At 46.5% G+C, this 16875-nt stretch overlaps 1 protein-coding gene across 1 annotated transcript in view; it reads left to right on the top strand.

Annotated features, from left to right (window-relative positions):
* Nucleotides 1-16875, top strand: part of MACROH2A2 (macroH2A.2 histone) — a 48982-nt gene that overhangs the window by 8751 nt on the left and 23356 nt on the right. Inside the window, exon 2 of the mRNA XM_081824137.1 lies at nt 11166-11396. Within this exon, the coding sequence (XP_081680263.1) occupies nt 11225-11396 (172 nt within the window). The 5' untranslated portion in view covers nt 11166-11224. The remainder of the gene's footprint in view (nt 1-11165; nt 11397-16875) is intronic.

Genomic DNA, 16875 nt, shown 5'->3' with positions numbered 1-16875 from the left:
CTGCTTGTGTTCCCTGTCTCGCTGTGTCTCTCTCTGTCAAATAAATAAATAAAATCTTTAAAAAAAAGGGAATGATTTGTAACCCAATAGTATAATTTAAATAAATTGGGTTAATGCTTGGTTCTAACGTTCACGGTTGGTTAATTTAGTTAATTTGATCCATGTGTCATTTTGATGAAATTGCATTTGATATAGCTCTTTACATTATAAATTGTTAATGTGCTCTAACATATATGACGATAAAATTATTGACTCTTCTCATTCACTTAAAGATGGCCTTGGATGAAAACGGTTTGGAAAGTATTACTTGTGCAATAATGATTTGCCCTTGGACTTCATAAATGGAAATGTAATGGAGCAGGTGATTTAGCTAGTGTTACTGAGAATGGTTTTTACAGCTACAAAATAATACTAACTATTATTATTTTAATACAGTACATAGTAGGGTAACACATAACACACCAAAATACATTAGAATTCTATTAGGTGTGAGGCTAAGAGGGTTTTTTTTTAATGTCCTTTAAAAATATATTTTTACATATAGTTAATACATTTGTATTGAATTCCCTTATGTCCTACCGAGTTTTATTTCATCTCATTTTATTCTCCCAAAGGAGAGTTTTGAACTGACAGAGTGAAGATGCTTCATTGCGGTGTCTACTTCATTTTTCATAAATATTTACAATATGAGATATTCCAAAGCACGATACTACAGATTAGAGAAATATCATGGGGATGAAAAAATGAATACATCTCAGCAATTTTAAAACAGTACTTAAAGTTTAAAAAAAAATCATTCCCATCGTTAAAAAGCTACAAGACCTCTTATTTCCAGTTTTAAAGTAATATATAGATGAAAGCATTTTGATTCATATACTTTTTTATGGAGACTCACTCTTCTGCTCACTTATTCAACAGAAACTTCGGGAGAATCTTCTAGGAGCCAAGGCTTGTGCTAGTGCAGGGATAGAACAAGGTCCCAGACTTGCTGATGTCCAGGGGTCAGGCGCCTCTCCCCTGCCACTCCCAGGGGCCCGCCTCACTAAAGAAGAGGCAGCTGGACCCCTGCTCTGCCTCAGATTTTTCCACCCCCCGGGAGCAGCCTGCAGGCAGATGGGGGGCCAAAGCCCGCCCTGTGAGCATTTGCTGCTCCCCGTCACTCCCTCCCTACAGCCCCTGATCTGTATACTTCTGAAGAGAACAAGCTCGAAAGAGTACTTTAAAATAAGCTGTCTTGTAATTCCAGATCCTTTGTCAAGGTGGTTCTTCAGCCCAGCCAACCCTCACCTGTGACACGCGGCCCACAGTGACTGTTCCCAGTCTCAAATGACTGCTCTCTCTTTTTAAAAGCCGCTTTGCGGCAGCTTAACAGCAGAAAAATGGTCATTGAAATCAGGATTGCTGGCGGCTCCTAATGGACCGTCTTGCGGATTGGCTAGAGTGTCATATTCCTCACCAGTTTACATGTAATACAAATTTCAAGAAGTTGTTTGAGGCAGAAAAAAAATGGGTTCCTCTTGATCAGCTCTTTATGCTTGAGAAAGAACGTATTTAAATTAAAGGAAATACTGGTCCAAAGAAACCAGACTATTTTGTCTTTTCATGAAGGCAGGCAGTCAGGGTGTTAAGCAAAGTTTGCTGTTTCCCACCAAAAGCAATTCATTCAATAAGGGCAAATGCTTGGGATTTTTCTTTTCTTTCTTCTCCTCCCTTCTGGAATTACAGTATAATTATAAATATTGTTTATAGGAATCCCATATGCTACAGTCGGGCAAATACAGACACACTGAATTTGATTCGGTTATGCTAAGGGGTCTTACATAATCTCTTGATATGAAATTTTATATTCCTCAATTATCTCAAGACCAATGACTCACCTGGTGATGAAAGTGATCTAAATTTTTCAATATGACATTATTACTCAATTATAAAACAGTTGAGCTTTTTCTCCTTACCCGCATCCTCCTTTCTAGGCTGATTCCCGAATGATGTTTGCTAAGATGTTAAGTTAAAATGACACCTTCCATTTCCAGTTCTACATGATGGACAGAGCGCAGGTGCTTTCCCTCTCTTGGAGCCCCCCAAAATAATGGTAAAGAATTTCAAGGAAAATAAACACCAGACAACAAAGGGGCAGGGGGCTGGTGTGGGTTTTCAGCAGGTGGGAGATTTCAACAAGTTTCTGGAAGACTGAAAGTGCCTCGGACCATGCAGACAGTGTTGCACGGGAGGCCATGGGTAAGAGTAAAGGCAAGAGGGAGCTGCACTGCAGGTGGGCAGGGTGAGAGACGGGGACTTGCTGAGAGTCTGTTTCCAGAACGACCAGCTGAATTGGTCCCTCTCCCTCCCCTCCTCCCAGTAGAGTTTCTGGCAATCCCGCATTTATCCCCCAAACTAACAATCTGAGGTTTCCTCTCTAAAGAAATTGAACAACTATGTGGGGCGCCTGGGTGGCTCAGCTGGTTAAGCGTCCAACTAGATTTCGGCTCAGGTCGTGGTCTCAGGGTCCCGAGATCGAGCCCTGCGTCGGGCTCTGCACTGAGCATGGAGCCTGCTTGAGATTCTCGCTCCTTCTCCTTCTGCCCCTCCCCCGCCAAAATAAATAAATTTGTTTATTTAAAAAAAGAAATCTGTTAAGGCTTATTTTTTTAAAAAGAGAGAAATTGAACAACTACAGGGCAGGTCTAGCATTTCTAGGATGCCTGCAGCTCCACAAAGTAATGCTTTCTCATTCTGGCATTTGGGGGCTCTCAGTCCCTGACTGGGCACGCAGGCAATGTCTGCTGTATGGCAGGCCCTAGGCACGCACCCAGAGGTCCCAGGCAGGATCCATGCCTAGCTGACAGCAGCTGAGGAAAGCTTTTCTATCTGCCTGTAATGATCAGCTTGTCTTTCATTCTTAAACATGAAGCCATGACCAGAGCTCACCAGACATTGAAGGAAAGCTGACATGAAAGAGAAAGATGAAAATAAATACATGGGATGACCGACCAAATCAAATAATTTCCAGAACAGACGATCACGTAGACACACCCTAACTAGTCTCAGAGAGACTTGAAGACATGGTGCACTCATAAAAGAAGGGGCTGGTATGAAAAAGGAACAACCAGAGAACAAGAAAGAGCTCTTGGAAATGAATAATATGATTGCCAAAATCAGATGTTAAGAGGCCTGAAAAAAAAAATGGAAGGAAAAAGATGAGAGACTTGGAGGAGCAATCCGGGAGATCCAACCTCTGGTTTACAGGCATTCCAGTAAGAGAAGGGGCCTGCAGGAGGAATAAAGAGATGGGGCGGAATGATCAAGTCTATAACAGGAAATGCCCGGAGTTATTAAAGACACTAGTCTTCTGATTGATTTAACAGGCTTATCGCCAAGTGCTGAGCAGGATGAATGGGGTCGGGGAAGATCCACACCTAGATACGTCCTTGTGAAATTTTAGAACAGAAAGAGACAATCTAAAAGCTTGGGGGGTCGGGGGCACCACACTTATCTGTAACACTGGATGAAAAAAAAACAATGGATTGATGGTTTCAAAATGTTGAAGCAAAATGATTTTGATGCTAAAAATTATATTCCCTACCAAATGATCATCCAAAGATCATTCAGTAAAGACAGTCCCATATATGTAAGAAACCAAAGTGTAGGGATGCCTGGGTGGCTCAGTTGGTTAAGCGTCTGACTTCGGCTCAGGTCATGATCCCAGGGTCCTGGGATCGAGTTCCACATTGGGCTCCTTGCTCAGCAGGGAGCCTACTTCTCCCGCTGCCTGCCCTTCCCCCTGCTTGTTCTCTCTCTCTGACAAATAAATAAATAAAATCTTAAAAAAAAAAAAAAGAAAAGAAAGAAACCAAAGTGTCCTTCTCTGTACTGTCTCTGAAGAATGACAGGAGGCTGACCCCAAGCAAACAAGGCAGTAAACCGAGAAGGAGGAGCAGTTGGGTGAGGGATGAGCCAGGAAGACAAGTCCCAGGATGACCACTGGGTGAAGCAACCGTTCCAAACTGGAGCATGAGGTCAGAGGTCAGAAGACTTCAGGACAAAAGTCTCTGGGAAGAAAGTGGCCCCTGCAAAGAACGATGACCGAGAAGCTGGGTGATTTTTAGAATATGGCAAAGCCACACTTCTCTTTTGTCATCGAGAACAAAGGAAAGCACAGTTGACCCTCGTTATTCACGGATTCCATATTAGGGAGTCTGCCTGCTTGCTAAACTTTATTTGTCATCCCCAAATCCATGCTTTTTCAGTTTTGCAAAGACACACTCAGGGCAGCAAAACATTTGAGCCGAATCACTCACCTTCCCAGCTGAGTTCTACCGAGGCTGGTCTTCCTCTTTCATCTCTCACTCAGTAAATTCGTGCCCTTTCCATGGCCTGTTTAGTGCCATGGTTTGCACATCTATGTGCTTTCCATGGGTGATGCCACTGTTCAAAATGGCCCCAGGCACCATCCTGAAGTGCCATCTAGTGTTCCTGAGCACAAGAAGGCTGCAAATAAATGTGCCTTCTGGAGGAAATACGTGTGTTAGAGGAGGTTCGTTCAAGTTTAAGTGATAGTCGCTAATTCCCGTGAGTTCAATGTTGATGAATCAACAATACATATTATATAAGGTGTCTTTAAACAGAAACACACATAAAACAAGGTTGTGTATTGATTCTGTTGATGAAAAAGTGGTGACCAGAGGCTCGCGGCCACCTAACCCTGTTTCCCCTAGGAGCCGTGTTCACTATTCACTAGTTCGGTGTTCCCAGCTGCTACTGCCCTCCTCCCCGAGCCGACAGGGATCCGGAACTTGGGGGCGGCGGGGAGCCGTGTAAGAAAGACAGGATCTAAACGTGAAGCCAAGTGAAATGTGGAATGATTTTTGAACAACACGTTTTCAGAACAAAGAGAATCCACTCGTTGATATTGAGACACGAGGCGCCCGGTGCCGGACCACAGAAAGCAAATGAGAGCCAGCACCCACTCGATTCTGAAGCGCAAGTCTTTACAAAGTCTTAATCATATAAATGCTGCCTATGAGCATTTCATTTTCAAAATCAGCCTAGAGCCAAAATGAAGATTTCACTGTGATTCTGGAACCAAACATAAAGGTTGTGCATGGGACAACAGCGGCAGGGAGGGCAGAGGTAGGAATGGGGAGGGGAGGCAGGGAGGGAGTGGAGGGTCAGGGAGAGATCAAGGTGCAGAGCCCCATCCTACATTACAGTGGCTCAGGAGGGAACACCTGAAGTTGGGGCAGTCAGAGCTTGAACTGTGTTATTTAAAGTGCCCAAGGTAGGGGCGCCTGGGTGGCTTAGTCAGTTAAGGGTCCGGCTTGATTTCTGCTCAGGTCCTGATCTCACGGGCATGGAATCGAGCCCCAAGTCAAGCCCCGAATCGGGCTCTGCGCTCAGCATGGAGTCTGCTTGTCCCTCTCCCTCTGCTCCTTCCCCCCCCCCCCCTGCTCATGCTCTCTCTCTCTCTCTCAAATAAATAAATAAAATCTTTAAAAATAAATAAAGTTCCCAAGGTAATCAGCAGAGGAAATAAAAACAGCAGTGTGCTGTCAACAGCTAGAAAAGGGAGGAGAAAGTTCTTGCCCTTCTTAGGCATTGACAGACTGTCTAAAAGTGGAAATAAATCACAAAGTAAAAGTATAAACACTAGGGCACCTGGGTGGCTTAGTTGGTTAAGCGACTGCTTTCGGCTCAGGTCATGATCCTGGAGTCCCTGGATCGAGTCCCGCATCAGGCTCCCTGCTCGGCAGGGAGCCTGCTTCTCCCTCTGACCCTCCTCCCTCTCATGTGCTCTCTCTCTCATTCTCTCTGTCTCAAATAAATAAATAAAATCTTTAAAAAAAAAAGTATAAACACTAGAGCTTGGGAGGTGACCACCAGAACTAAAATTATAAAACTGTTACAGAATAACCTCTGGAAGTGAGATTGGGGTAGAAAGAGTGGGGTGGGAGACTATTGCTTTTCATTTTATGCATTTCTTTACCTTTTTGCTTTATATTACTTTGTGCAAATATTACTTAGATTTAAAGATAAAATAAACTCAAAATTTTATTTTAGATTTTATTTTTAAGTCATCTATCTCCACACGCAGTGTGGAGTTCGAACTCACAACTTCGGGATCAAGAATCACACGCTCTACTGACTGAGCCAGCCAGGCACCCCTAAACTCAAAATTTTAAATAACTTGTTTAACTTTTTTGTTTTCCTTGCTTCAGAGTGACCTTGAGCAAGGCATAATTATGTTTCAGTCTGTTGGTGATGGGCCCTAACAGAGAAGTTCCCAGACTTTCTCAGTTCACGGAGAAATTAGTGTCTCCACCATTTTTCCTCCGAGCGCCTAGGCCAGAAGAAATGCCTATCAGTTCTATTTATGAAGTGGTGACGTCCGAACAACTTAGTATTTATATCCTAACAATTAAGAGCTACTTGAAAAAAAAAAAAACTAATACATGAATAAGAAGAAAAAAGAATATTTGTATCCCGTTCTTAAATAGCCACAATGAATTACAAGTAGGGTGCGTGCACCTGTTGAGCACTGCACAACTTCTCAAACCTTAGGATCAGGTTGGACACTGCCACTCTCATTTTCTGTTCCACATTGATTTCTCCCTGGCTTTTGCTTTAATCACAGCAGCAACCAAAAACTCAGCTTTGTAGGATATGGAATCATGAGAAAGAAGATAGTACAATCTGTCATGAACCCCTGGTAGGAACACTTCGACCTGGTAGTTGCAGGGTCCGACAGAGGTTGAGTATCACTCTATTTCCCTTGAAAGCTTAAACATTTGCTGACTTGTCCCAGGGTACCTTGGTGCACAGTTTGGGAACAATGTCTCTAGCATCTATTTGAAATTTTGTCATGGTCTATCTTGCAACTTCATTGGAAAATATTTGAGGACAAGGGCTGTGTATATTCCACAACTAATGTAGTTTCTTGTTCAATAATAAATGCTTCATAAATACTATCTTTCATTGAATTGATGATGTCATAGATTGGAAGACGCATACTGATTTCTAGAGATAGTAAAATGTAAAAAAAAAAAACCATCATAAAATCAATGAAATACAGTAGTTATTTGAATAGGCTGGCATGAGTTTATTGCCCGTGTCTGAGTCAATGCCACAATTTAATATTTACCCTTGCAATATCTGTAAAATCTAGCTCATCAGTGTCCTTATGGGCTTAAAAGCCCATCATAGGAATAAATCCTAAAACAATGGAGTCTGAATGTGCCTTCTGCCCAGCACACACAAAACCAGTTTTGTTCTTCCAACTGTGCTTTTGGAGGGAAAGGGAAATGAGCAGGCAGCAAGGCATGCTCTGGCCTTCTTCCCCGAGTCCCCACTGTTAGCATGCTGAAAACTCTCCTCTTTGCTTTGCAAGTAATCACGAGACTTTATATCTTGGTTTTTCTAGGTCTCTCCGAGATGAAAGGACAGATATATTGCAGATCTAGGTTATCTCTGGTCTGGTTCCCAATTCCTCTTAAGGACTCCAGGATACCCCAGGATTGGCTTGGAGGGTGGGGCGGGTAGAGCTTGGCTACGTGCAGCCTCCAGGGGGCGCCCACGTGGCTCCGGTAACCACTGGGAGAGCTTCAGCCATATTCTTGTCTTCAAACTTGTAAACAAACATAATGTACTGTAGTCCTTAGCTTTGCCTAATTAGAGAAGAAATTGTTTTAGAGCAGAAGGTAAATAAATATAAACATTTAAGTATTAGTCTGATGGAAACACATTTCACATTGCCATAGTTCTTTTCTCTTTAAACGAGTGGCCCTCCACAGAGATTCGGAGATTCACAGGAAATAGATAAAAACCCGTTCAGGTTTTTAACTCCTGACTTCCCAAGACTGGATAGAGTCAGGGGAAAGGGTGTCCTGGGAACGAAGAAGTTAGGGGTTACAATGTCTCACTGCTCCAGGCAGAGTCCAGCACAGGTTGGGGGCAGGGGTGGTCTGTAAAGGCAGGGTCTTCTCTGGAGCAATGGTGGGTGCCAAGCACTTCCTTCCACCTGTGGGGTCCAGTAGGTGTGACAATCAGCTCCGTCAGCATCCTCTGAATCCTTAGGGATTCCCGGATGTGGTCTGATTCTTACAATGTCTGGTTCCTCCCAGCGTCGGGGCCCAGGAGTTGGGTGCCCCGCTGCTTAAGCTCAGCGCCGTGTCTACAAAGATGGGTTCCCCAGGCACGGTCTCCCACTGAGACCTCAGACGGAGCCGCGCCCCCAGCTCTAAGGCCCTAACCTGGAGGAAAGTCTGGAAGCCAAAAAAGAAAGTCTGGTTACAAAACGCTATGCGTGGGGTGATCCCTACATTTTACACCGTGCAGCTAGCATGCTCCTCTATTTGATCTGACCCTGGTTTTCCCTACTTGGCTGTTTTATCTTCATGAGTATTTTAGGCATCGGTCCCTTACAGTCACCTGTTTTTAGGGAAATTTGTGACTCCTCTTGGCTGACATTGGGGGAATCTCTAGGTAGCTTTATCCTGCATACTTAGTCACTCTCTGGTTATTTTCGTTTGAGAAAAATATGGCGGGGTGGGGAGGGATGAGCGGGTCCTGGCCCTGTGGTATTTGTGCCCTGTGCGTCGTTCTGTCTCTCGGTATGAGAGATCATGACCATCTAGCGTGCACAGTATCCACAGGACAAGTCCATTCTGTGATGGACTTTTCAGGTGGTTTCCTTGGCAACCAGACCTACTAATCTTCTCCCCCAACTTACCCGTAACTGCAAAAAGCACATAATTGGCTTAGTGGAGTCACCAATACTAATACATCTTTATGAACCTGTACAAGCTCTCAACTCTTCAGAATTCATTTCCTAAAGGGACTAAAGCTTCTTTACCAGAACCATTTGAAAGTGCATTTCACGAACATTGGGGTGTTTAAGGCCAGAATGACCTTCGGGATCAATGAGTCACCTCTCCATCTTACAGATGAGGCCCACACCAATGACACACAGAGCTCGCCCAGCTAGTTATGTAGAAGCAGGACCTGGCCCGGGGCTTCCTGTTCCCGATCCTGGGGACTTTCCACTGTACCAGGAGCCACCTCCATTTTGGACACCACCACCAGCTAACAAACCTGTCATGTAGCGCTCTCTGGGGACAGGACCAGTTCACGTTGCTTAATGAGTCCCCTGTGCCCTGGGTCAGTGATGACCAACAGCAGGTACTGCAGACATTGGCGGATGCCTGACCTCAGTTTCCTTAACGTAAATAGATGGTTAGGACCTTAATATTGCAGTCGCTTCCTTCCTCCAAGGGAGGACGTCTGAGTGGCTTCGCTGAGAGGTAGCAGCCTGGGACAGCGGAAGCACAGAAAATGTGGAAGTTTTAAAAAGGGTGATATTGTTTGATCTCTGTGCCTTTCTACGAAAGAGACAATATTCTAAGGCTATTTGCTCCTCTTTGCTTGTACTTAACTTTGATGAATACCTACATCTTTTGATGGCAAAACGACTCATAAAATAGGAGTATAGTAAGTACATATGAGCATATAAAAAATAATTTATGTGAAGTATGTAATAAAATGCCTCAAACGCACATTATTCACCTCGGGGATAAGAAGATGTCGAGGATGGGGTTGGTTGCCAAATCCATAGTGTTTATATAAAACTCTTCGGTCGTAAAGGGTAATCAGCTACTTTAGGAACCCGAACTTTCTGTTCATTTTTCCATCCAGATTAAATAAATCCCAGCTTCGTGTCTTTCCTATCAGCCGTGCTTCTGTGTCACACTTTCTTCCATCATATTTTTCCCCACTTTCTTGGGCCTTTTCATGGCCACCTTGGCTGTTGGTAAACTCGCCTAGCTAGTGTGTGAGACAGGCAGCCTCCGCAACAGAACCAGTCTCAATTTCTTTTTGACTTTCTTATTTATTTTGCGTTCCCAAACGAAATAGCCAGTGAAAATGACATTGCCCTTGGAGCAGAGAACTTTGATTCATTAACGCATTTCCTAGAAATTTTGTTTCCTTTTTTTTTCGCCCTTTGGTCATGCCTGTTTGTCCTGTCTCATTTGCTTTTACTTATTCTGGAATATATCCCATCTTTTGGTCACAATACTCCCTCACCCAATGGGTGAAGCTCTATCATGATTCTCTGAATGAGCTTTTTGGAAGTATATAATTATCTTATCTTCCTACAGAAGATAGCTTCCTGAAATAACAATGAGCTATAGGCGTGTCTCTCGGTGCACTGTACTTGAAGTCTCCTCTTCAGGCTGATTCTGAAGTTTCTTCCCCAAATCAGCCTGGACTCCTCATTCCAAGGAGCAAAAGCTTTGGCTGCTTTGTAGCTTTTAATTTGCTAGGTTTGGTTACTCTGCATTAGCATGTTTAATAAACTGCATCTTCTGACGTATTTCTGTTTTTAAGAAGGCTATACGATTGGAGAATTTAGAAAAGCACTTCCATCCGAGAAACGCACAGACCCTCTGAGTCATCGGTCAGAGCTAACCATGACAGGCATTGCCCTATTAACTATTAGCTAAGTCCTCTGAAGTCAGGAATCCTATTCATTCTCTTGCTGCTGCTATAATAAATTAGCCCCAATTTAGGGGTTAAAGCAATACAAATTTATTACCTGACAGTTCTGGAGGTCGGAAGGTGAAAATCAAGTTCTCTGGGCTAAAGTGAAGGAGTTGGCAGGGCTGGTTCCTTCTGGAGGCTCTCAGGGGAGAATCCATTGCTTCTCCTGTTACACCTCTTCCTACTCGCTCATCTCCTGCCCCCTCCTAAAAGAACCTTTGCTGTTATACTGGGCCCGCCCAAATACTCCAGGATAATCTCCCCATCTCAGGATCCTCGACTTCATCATATCTTCAAAGTCTCTTTTGCCATATGCAGGGGTTCTGGGCATCTTTGGGGCCATTGTCCTGCAGACAACAGCACCGTGACCCCTTTCTCTAGTGACTTTCTTTGGCCTCTCCCCTTGAGGTCGGGCTGACTCAGCAGGGTGGGGAGATGTTTGCAGGGTGGCTGCCGATGCCCTGTGAAGGCCCCATGCCCAGCTCCCAGCCCTCAGTGGCCTGTGGTGACAGCCAGGTCTCAGCTGCCTCCCCAGGACCACCAAATGTGTCACGCGGTGTCCTGGTGCCCCATCACCATTCCCCAAATGCTTGCCGACCCACCTTCCTCACCCTGCCTTCTTTCCTTCTCAGCATCGTGTTAGTGCCGGGAGGCCTCCGTGTCAGCAAGCTGAGAGGGAAACTGAGGCAAGATGTCGGGCCGGAGCGGGAAGAAGAAAATGTCCAAGCTGTCCCGTTCAGCCAGGGCCGGTGTCATCTTCCCCGTGGGGAGGTTGATGCGTTACCTGAAGAAAGGGACCTTCAAGTACCGGATCAGCGTGGGTGCTCCCGTCTACATGGCGGCAGTCATCGAGTACCTGGCAGGTAACGTGTCACCCCTCCCGGCTCCCCACCCCTGCCACCCCAGGACAGGGAGGATCGCTTCCCTCAGCAGCTGGCTCGAGGCTCCTGGGGGTGCTAACGGGGTTTCCGCTTGCCTGCTTGGCTAAGACTCGTTCTGCAGCCTTTAGGGGAGAGCATAATGACAGGTAATCAACATGGAGAGAAGAGAAAGCGCCATCAAATGGCTTTTCTAGACCAGCCGTGGAAAAGGAGTGTCTTGCTTTAGGCTAACACAGCCCGTGAAAGTCTAGGTTCCCGCAGAAGAGAAACTCCAGGGAAGATTGGGGGTGGAGGATGCGGGGTGCTACTCATTTTGTAACAGGGGGTCTTCACTTTGCTTCGAGGTCCTGATTGAGCGTTGGGTGTCCTGGTGTATAGGAACTAGGGCTTGTTGTCCGTAAATAGTGTGGACCCCACATCAGAACCAGCTCCAGCCAGGTCCATGAAGCCCATAATGTTCTAGTTGTACTCTCCTTTGTGTACAATGGTCCATGAGAAATAATTTCCCATATTGGTTGTTAACATTGTTTTTTTACTAAGATGAGATTTTTGCTGTGTGTGGTCTTTATATATTTGAGTAACTTCCTGTTTAGCTTTCTTTTTTTTTTTTTTTCCTTTTATTTGATAGAAAAAGAGAGAGAACACAAGCAGGGGAAGAGGGGCAGTGGCAGGCAGAGGGAGAGGGAGAAGCAGGCTTCCCGCTGAGCAGGGAGCTCGATGCGGGGCTCGATCCCAGGACCCTGGGATCATGACCTGAGCCAAAGGCAGCCGCTTAACCGACTGAGCCTCCCAGGCGCCCCTAGCTTTCTTTTTTTTTTTTTATAAGATTTATTTCTCTAAATAAAGAGAGAGAGTGCACAAGTGGGGGGAGGGGCAGAGGGAGAGAGAGAAGCCTCAAGCAGACGCCCCGCTGAGCGCAGAGCCCGACACGGGGCTCGATCTCGATGAGATCATGACCTGAACCAAAACCAAGAGTTGGACACTTAACCGACTGAGCCACCCAGGCAACCCCCCCACCATTTAGCTTTCTTATTGTTGGTCTGTCACAGTTAAACAAAAACCATACTTCAAAATTTCAAGGATGCTTTTAAAAGATATAAAAATATATAAAATATTTATAAATAAAATATATAAAAATAAAAATATGAATAAGTAAGTGTGATTAGTTCCTTGACAGGTCATTTTAGCCATGAGCAACAATGTCTTTGACTCTGCCCAAGGTTAACAAATCCCCCAGGTGCCAGGTTTAAATCCCTTGGGCAGTCCTCTGGGCAAAGCAAACCTCCCCAAACTATCTCCCCCAGAAACCGAGCCCCCTGTAGCCACAGCATGAGCACCCATGGGTGTGGCAAGGCTGGACCCAGTTTCTGGCCCCAGGTCCCTCTTCCCCTCCTGCTTCTCCCTCAAGAGCAATCTCTTCCTGCTCTTCGATGCTCGATCCTTTTCTGCCCTCTTGGTACCCCGTCTGTCACCAAGCAACGTTAGCAATGAAAGGTTTGCTTTGATCCACCCGTGGAAGCCTTCTCTCCCTGGAGCTTCCTCAGGCAGACCTTGGCATCTTAAGCTTGTCCCTTATTGTGAAATGAAAGGCTTGTCCCTGGGCTAAAAGTTTTTCACTGGCATCCTTTAGGAGGTTGGAGAGAAGGGGGGGAGGGCTCCGTAAGTTGGTCCAATCAAGTGTGAGAGAGCAGTGTTTTCAAAGCGCCAACCATCCCGGGGATCTTGTTGACAAGGTCTGGGGTGGGGCCTGAGACCCGGCCTTTCTAATGCTCTCCCAGCAGATGCTGATGCTGGTCCAGGGACCACTTGGAGGAGCGAGACTCTAGCCAGGCTTGTAGCAGCAACAGCCTAAACGCTTGAGGATGCTTGTTTAAAAGACAGGATCCTGGCTGCACCCCCCCCCCAACCTCCACCCCACATACACACCCTGTGGTCTGATTCCCTGGGTCTGGAATGGGACCTGGGAATCTGATGGAAAAATCTGCCGGCTCAGAGAAGGAAAGGTGAACGAAGCTTTAAAACTATCTGTTAGGTGCATATCACCCAGTGAGACTGGGAGACACGGAGTAACCAGAGATCCTATAGCCTCCAAGCAGGGAGTGGGGGTTCCCTGAGGACGTTGGACCCTAAGCCGCGTACTTCTACTACACTACATTGCCCCATTATAATGTTGGTATACTCAAACAATAGTTAAGTATATCCCTTGCCCCCACTTGGTGAAGGTCTAAACTTGGTGCATAACAGAACAAACTTTGGCCTTTTGAATCACTGGCATCTCTGTAGTCTATGGTTCCGATAAAAGCTGATGTTTTCCTGTTCATTCATTTAACAAATACTTGTTAAGCATCAACATGTCAGTGTACACAGCAATTCCTTAGACTCTTCCCCGGTATTAGAATCAGACCACTGATATGATTTTTAATTTATCTCGGATTAGAGCCACTGGACCCCATAGCAATGCATACTAAAGCCCCGACGGCACACTCTGGACTTGGAGCCAGCACATCTTTAAAGACTTATAATATCCCCCAAAGTAGAACCAATTTTTCAAATTGATTACTCATCATCCTCCATTCACTCAACAATCTTTTGTTGAACACTTCCTATATGCCCGGTGCTCTCGATGCTGAGGCTACAGCACAGACCAAACAGGCAGGAATCCCTGCCCTCGAGCAGGTGCATTCTGGGGAGGAGAAGCAGCAAACAAATAAGTGAAGTGTGTGTGATTCTCAGATGGTGACAAGAGCTAGGGGACAAACAAAGCCAGGAAGGAGAGAGAGATGTTTGGGAATGGGGAGGCGAGCGGGGTGTGTGAATTGCGCTAGCGAGTCAGAGGCCCCGCTGGGTGCGGGGCAGGGAGTGGGCATGCGCGTGTCTGCGGCCGGCGCTCCAGGCAGGGGGAAGGCGGGTGCAGGGATTTGGAGGAGCACCAGTGGGCTGGACGCTGGGGCCGAGGGAGGGGCTTGGCCTGTAGAGGAGGCCCGAGGAGAATGGGCGGGTGGGGGAGCAGAGCTTGCAGTGGGAGTTCTGGAGGGTTTCTAGCGGAGGTGGAAGTGATGTGACCCTGTGGGGAGAGGGTACCAGGGCGGAAGCAGGGTAAGTAGCAAGAAGGCTCTTGCAGAGATCCAGTGAGTGGGCAGCGAAGGTACCGAGAGGCGGTCAGAGTACCAGTATATTGTGAAGGCAAAGCCAACAGGGTTTGCCAATGTGTTGGACATGAACTAGGAGAGAGGATGAGCACCTGGAAGGAGGCCTTTGCCCTTAACGCTGCGTCCCCCGGGCCAGTCCCAACAGCCAGCAGGGTCCTGGGCCAAGAGGAGGAGGTGAGGTGGGTCCTCTGAAGCCCAGGCCTATTTTCTGTGTCCCTTCCTTCCCTTCCTGTCAGTTTAAATCTGGTGTATCGGTTTACCAGCTCTGTTACCTAGGGCTAATTCCTGAACCTCTCTTGAGTTTCAGGTGTTTCCAGACCTAACTCATTTAACTCCATTCATGAACTAACGTATATAAAATGCCCGGTGCATAGGATACACTCAATAAATGGTCATTCTTCTGCTGTCCCTTCTGTTAAGAGCTGATGAAATCATTCAGGGCAAAGATAATGACCAACTCCATTAACGTGTTGTATTTTGGGGCTGTACTTCATTTTACTGAAACAAAAAGTTTTAAGCCAAAAGAATGAATCATCATTAGTAGAATTGCAGGCCATTGTTGAGTAAGTAAAAGGGGGGGTTTGTTACTTTTGGGGTGGGGTGGTGGCCATCAATTGATTTTGTTTATGAAAGGAGGTTCAAAGCATGAGAGCGTCCTGTCACCCTTGAAATGACCGTCAACATTCATGACACAAATCTTAACTGAGCTTCTCCTTTGGATCAGGCCTTGAAGATACAGAAGAAAACAGAGAGACTGGGTCCTGCCTCGGAAGGCAGGGCTTGCTGACCAGCTGGGCTGAGGAGCATTAAGCACAGCACAATAAGTTGGCATGCATGCTGGGCAGGGAAGTGACGAGAGCTTTGGAAAGCGTGTGTGAGGTGGGGTGCAGGGGGCTGCCTCTTGTAAAGTAAGAGTTGTTAGGACCAAAACCAGGTTCTCAACCCTGGTTTTTCTTACATTGATTGGTTTAAAATCCTGAGGACTAGGCTCACCTCCAGAGATTCTGGGGGTATGTTTTAGGCATCAGGATTTTTTTAAAGCTCCCCCAAATTATTTTGGTGGCAGGCAGGGTGGAGAATTAGTAGGCATTAGTAGATTCTGATGGGGGATTGAGCTAGGGGGAGATTTTCAGATGGGGTAGAAACGAGGGTGAAGACCCGAAGTTTAGAGGAAGTGTGTGGTCCCTTCCAGAACCTGGAGGAGGTTCTTACCTGGAGCAGAGCTGGGAAATGGGAGGGGGTAAGAGACGAGATGGGTAATGGGCAGGCGGATCCTTGAGGGCCGTGATGAAAATGTGTATGTTATGCACACACATGTACACATGGGTATAGAAAGGAGGAGGGAGCATCTGGGAGACATCACTTGGGCTTTAGGTGAACGGGTTGGTAGGAAGCAAGATCAGAATCCAGGAAACCATTGGGGCTGTTTTTGTGTCACTTCTGAGAATTGATAGTGGCCAGGACAGGGGTATGCAGAGGGGATGATGAGAAGAAATGGACAAATTGGAGAGATACGTGGGGGGCTAGAGTCAGCTCTGCTCAGTGATGGATTGGATGGGGGGGAAGGGCATCAAGGAAGGCATGAATCTTTGAGGCTTGGGCTGGCTACTTTCTTCAAGCCAAGCTGCTATGGGTTGAGGAGTGGAGATGGGGACTCCACTCTAAGAGGACTGGCCAAGGGGACGAGAAGAGGAAAGTAGTTGGTCCATGAGAATGGTACCTGTCGCTGAAGCAGGAAACAATGGGGGCAAAACAGGGTGCAGGGTGAGGGGCTCAGCGGGGGGCCCATAGGTTTCGGGTCTCTGCAAGGTGCCCTGGAGGACAAATTCTGGCTCTGCCACTTATCAGCTGAGGACTATGAGGTGTGTCGTTTTACCCTCATAGTGTCATGGTGAGGACGACATACGACAATGCACGAAAGGGGCTTAGCACTGCTTGGGGTACATGGTAGCAACTCACCCCTGGGGCTAGTGCTGTTATTGAGTGAAGCCCTACTGCGCATGTCTGGAAGTACAGATGGGGGCATTGTGGGCAGACTGCAGTAAAGGCCGGCTGAGCGAGTGAGGCCACCCAGAGAGAGTGCGGCGACAAGACTGGGGAGCCTGGGACCAGCCGGAGCAGCACCCACGTTGCACAGGTTTCTGGGCCAAGTGGGGGGGAGCGTGGCGCGGGAGGCTGAGGAGGGCAGCAGAGTTAGGGAGGGATGGCTCACGGGAGAGTCAGTGTCTGGGAAACCAAGGAAAGGTAACCATCAGTAGGGATGCCAATAAAACCAGACAAGGACAACAGATCTAGCCACCTCAAGGTCATGG

This window comes from Leptonychotes weddellii, chromosome 6, assembly GCF_054177405.1.
Source record: "Leptonychotes weddellii isolate Sample4059 chromosome 6, ASM5417740v2, whole genome shotgun sequence".
Lineage (NCBI taxonomy): Eukaryota > Metazoa > Chordata > Mammalia > Carnivora > Phocidae > Leptonychotes > Leptonychotes weddellii.
Note: the sequence above shows the minus strand (reverse complement) of the source record. Positions and strands in the feature narration are given on the sequence as shown.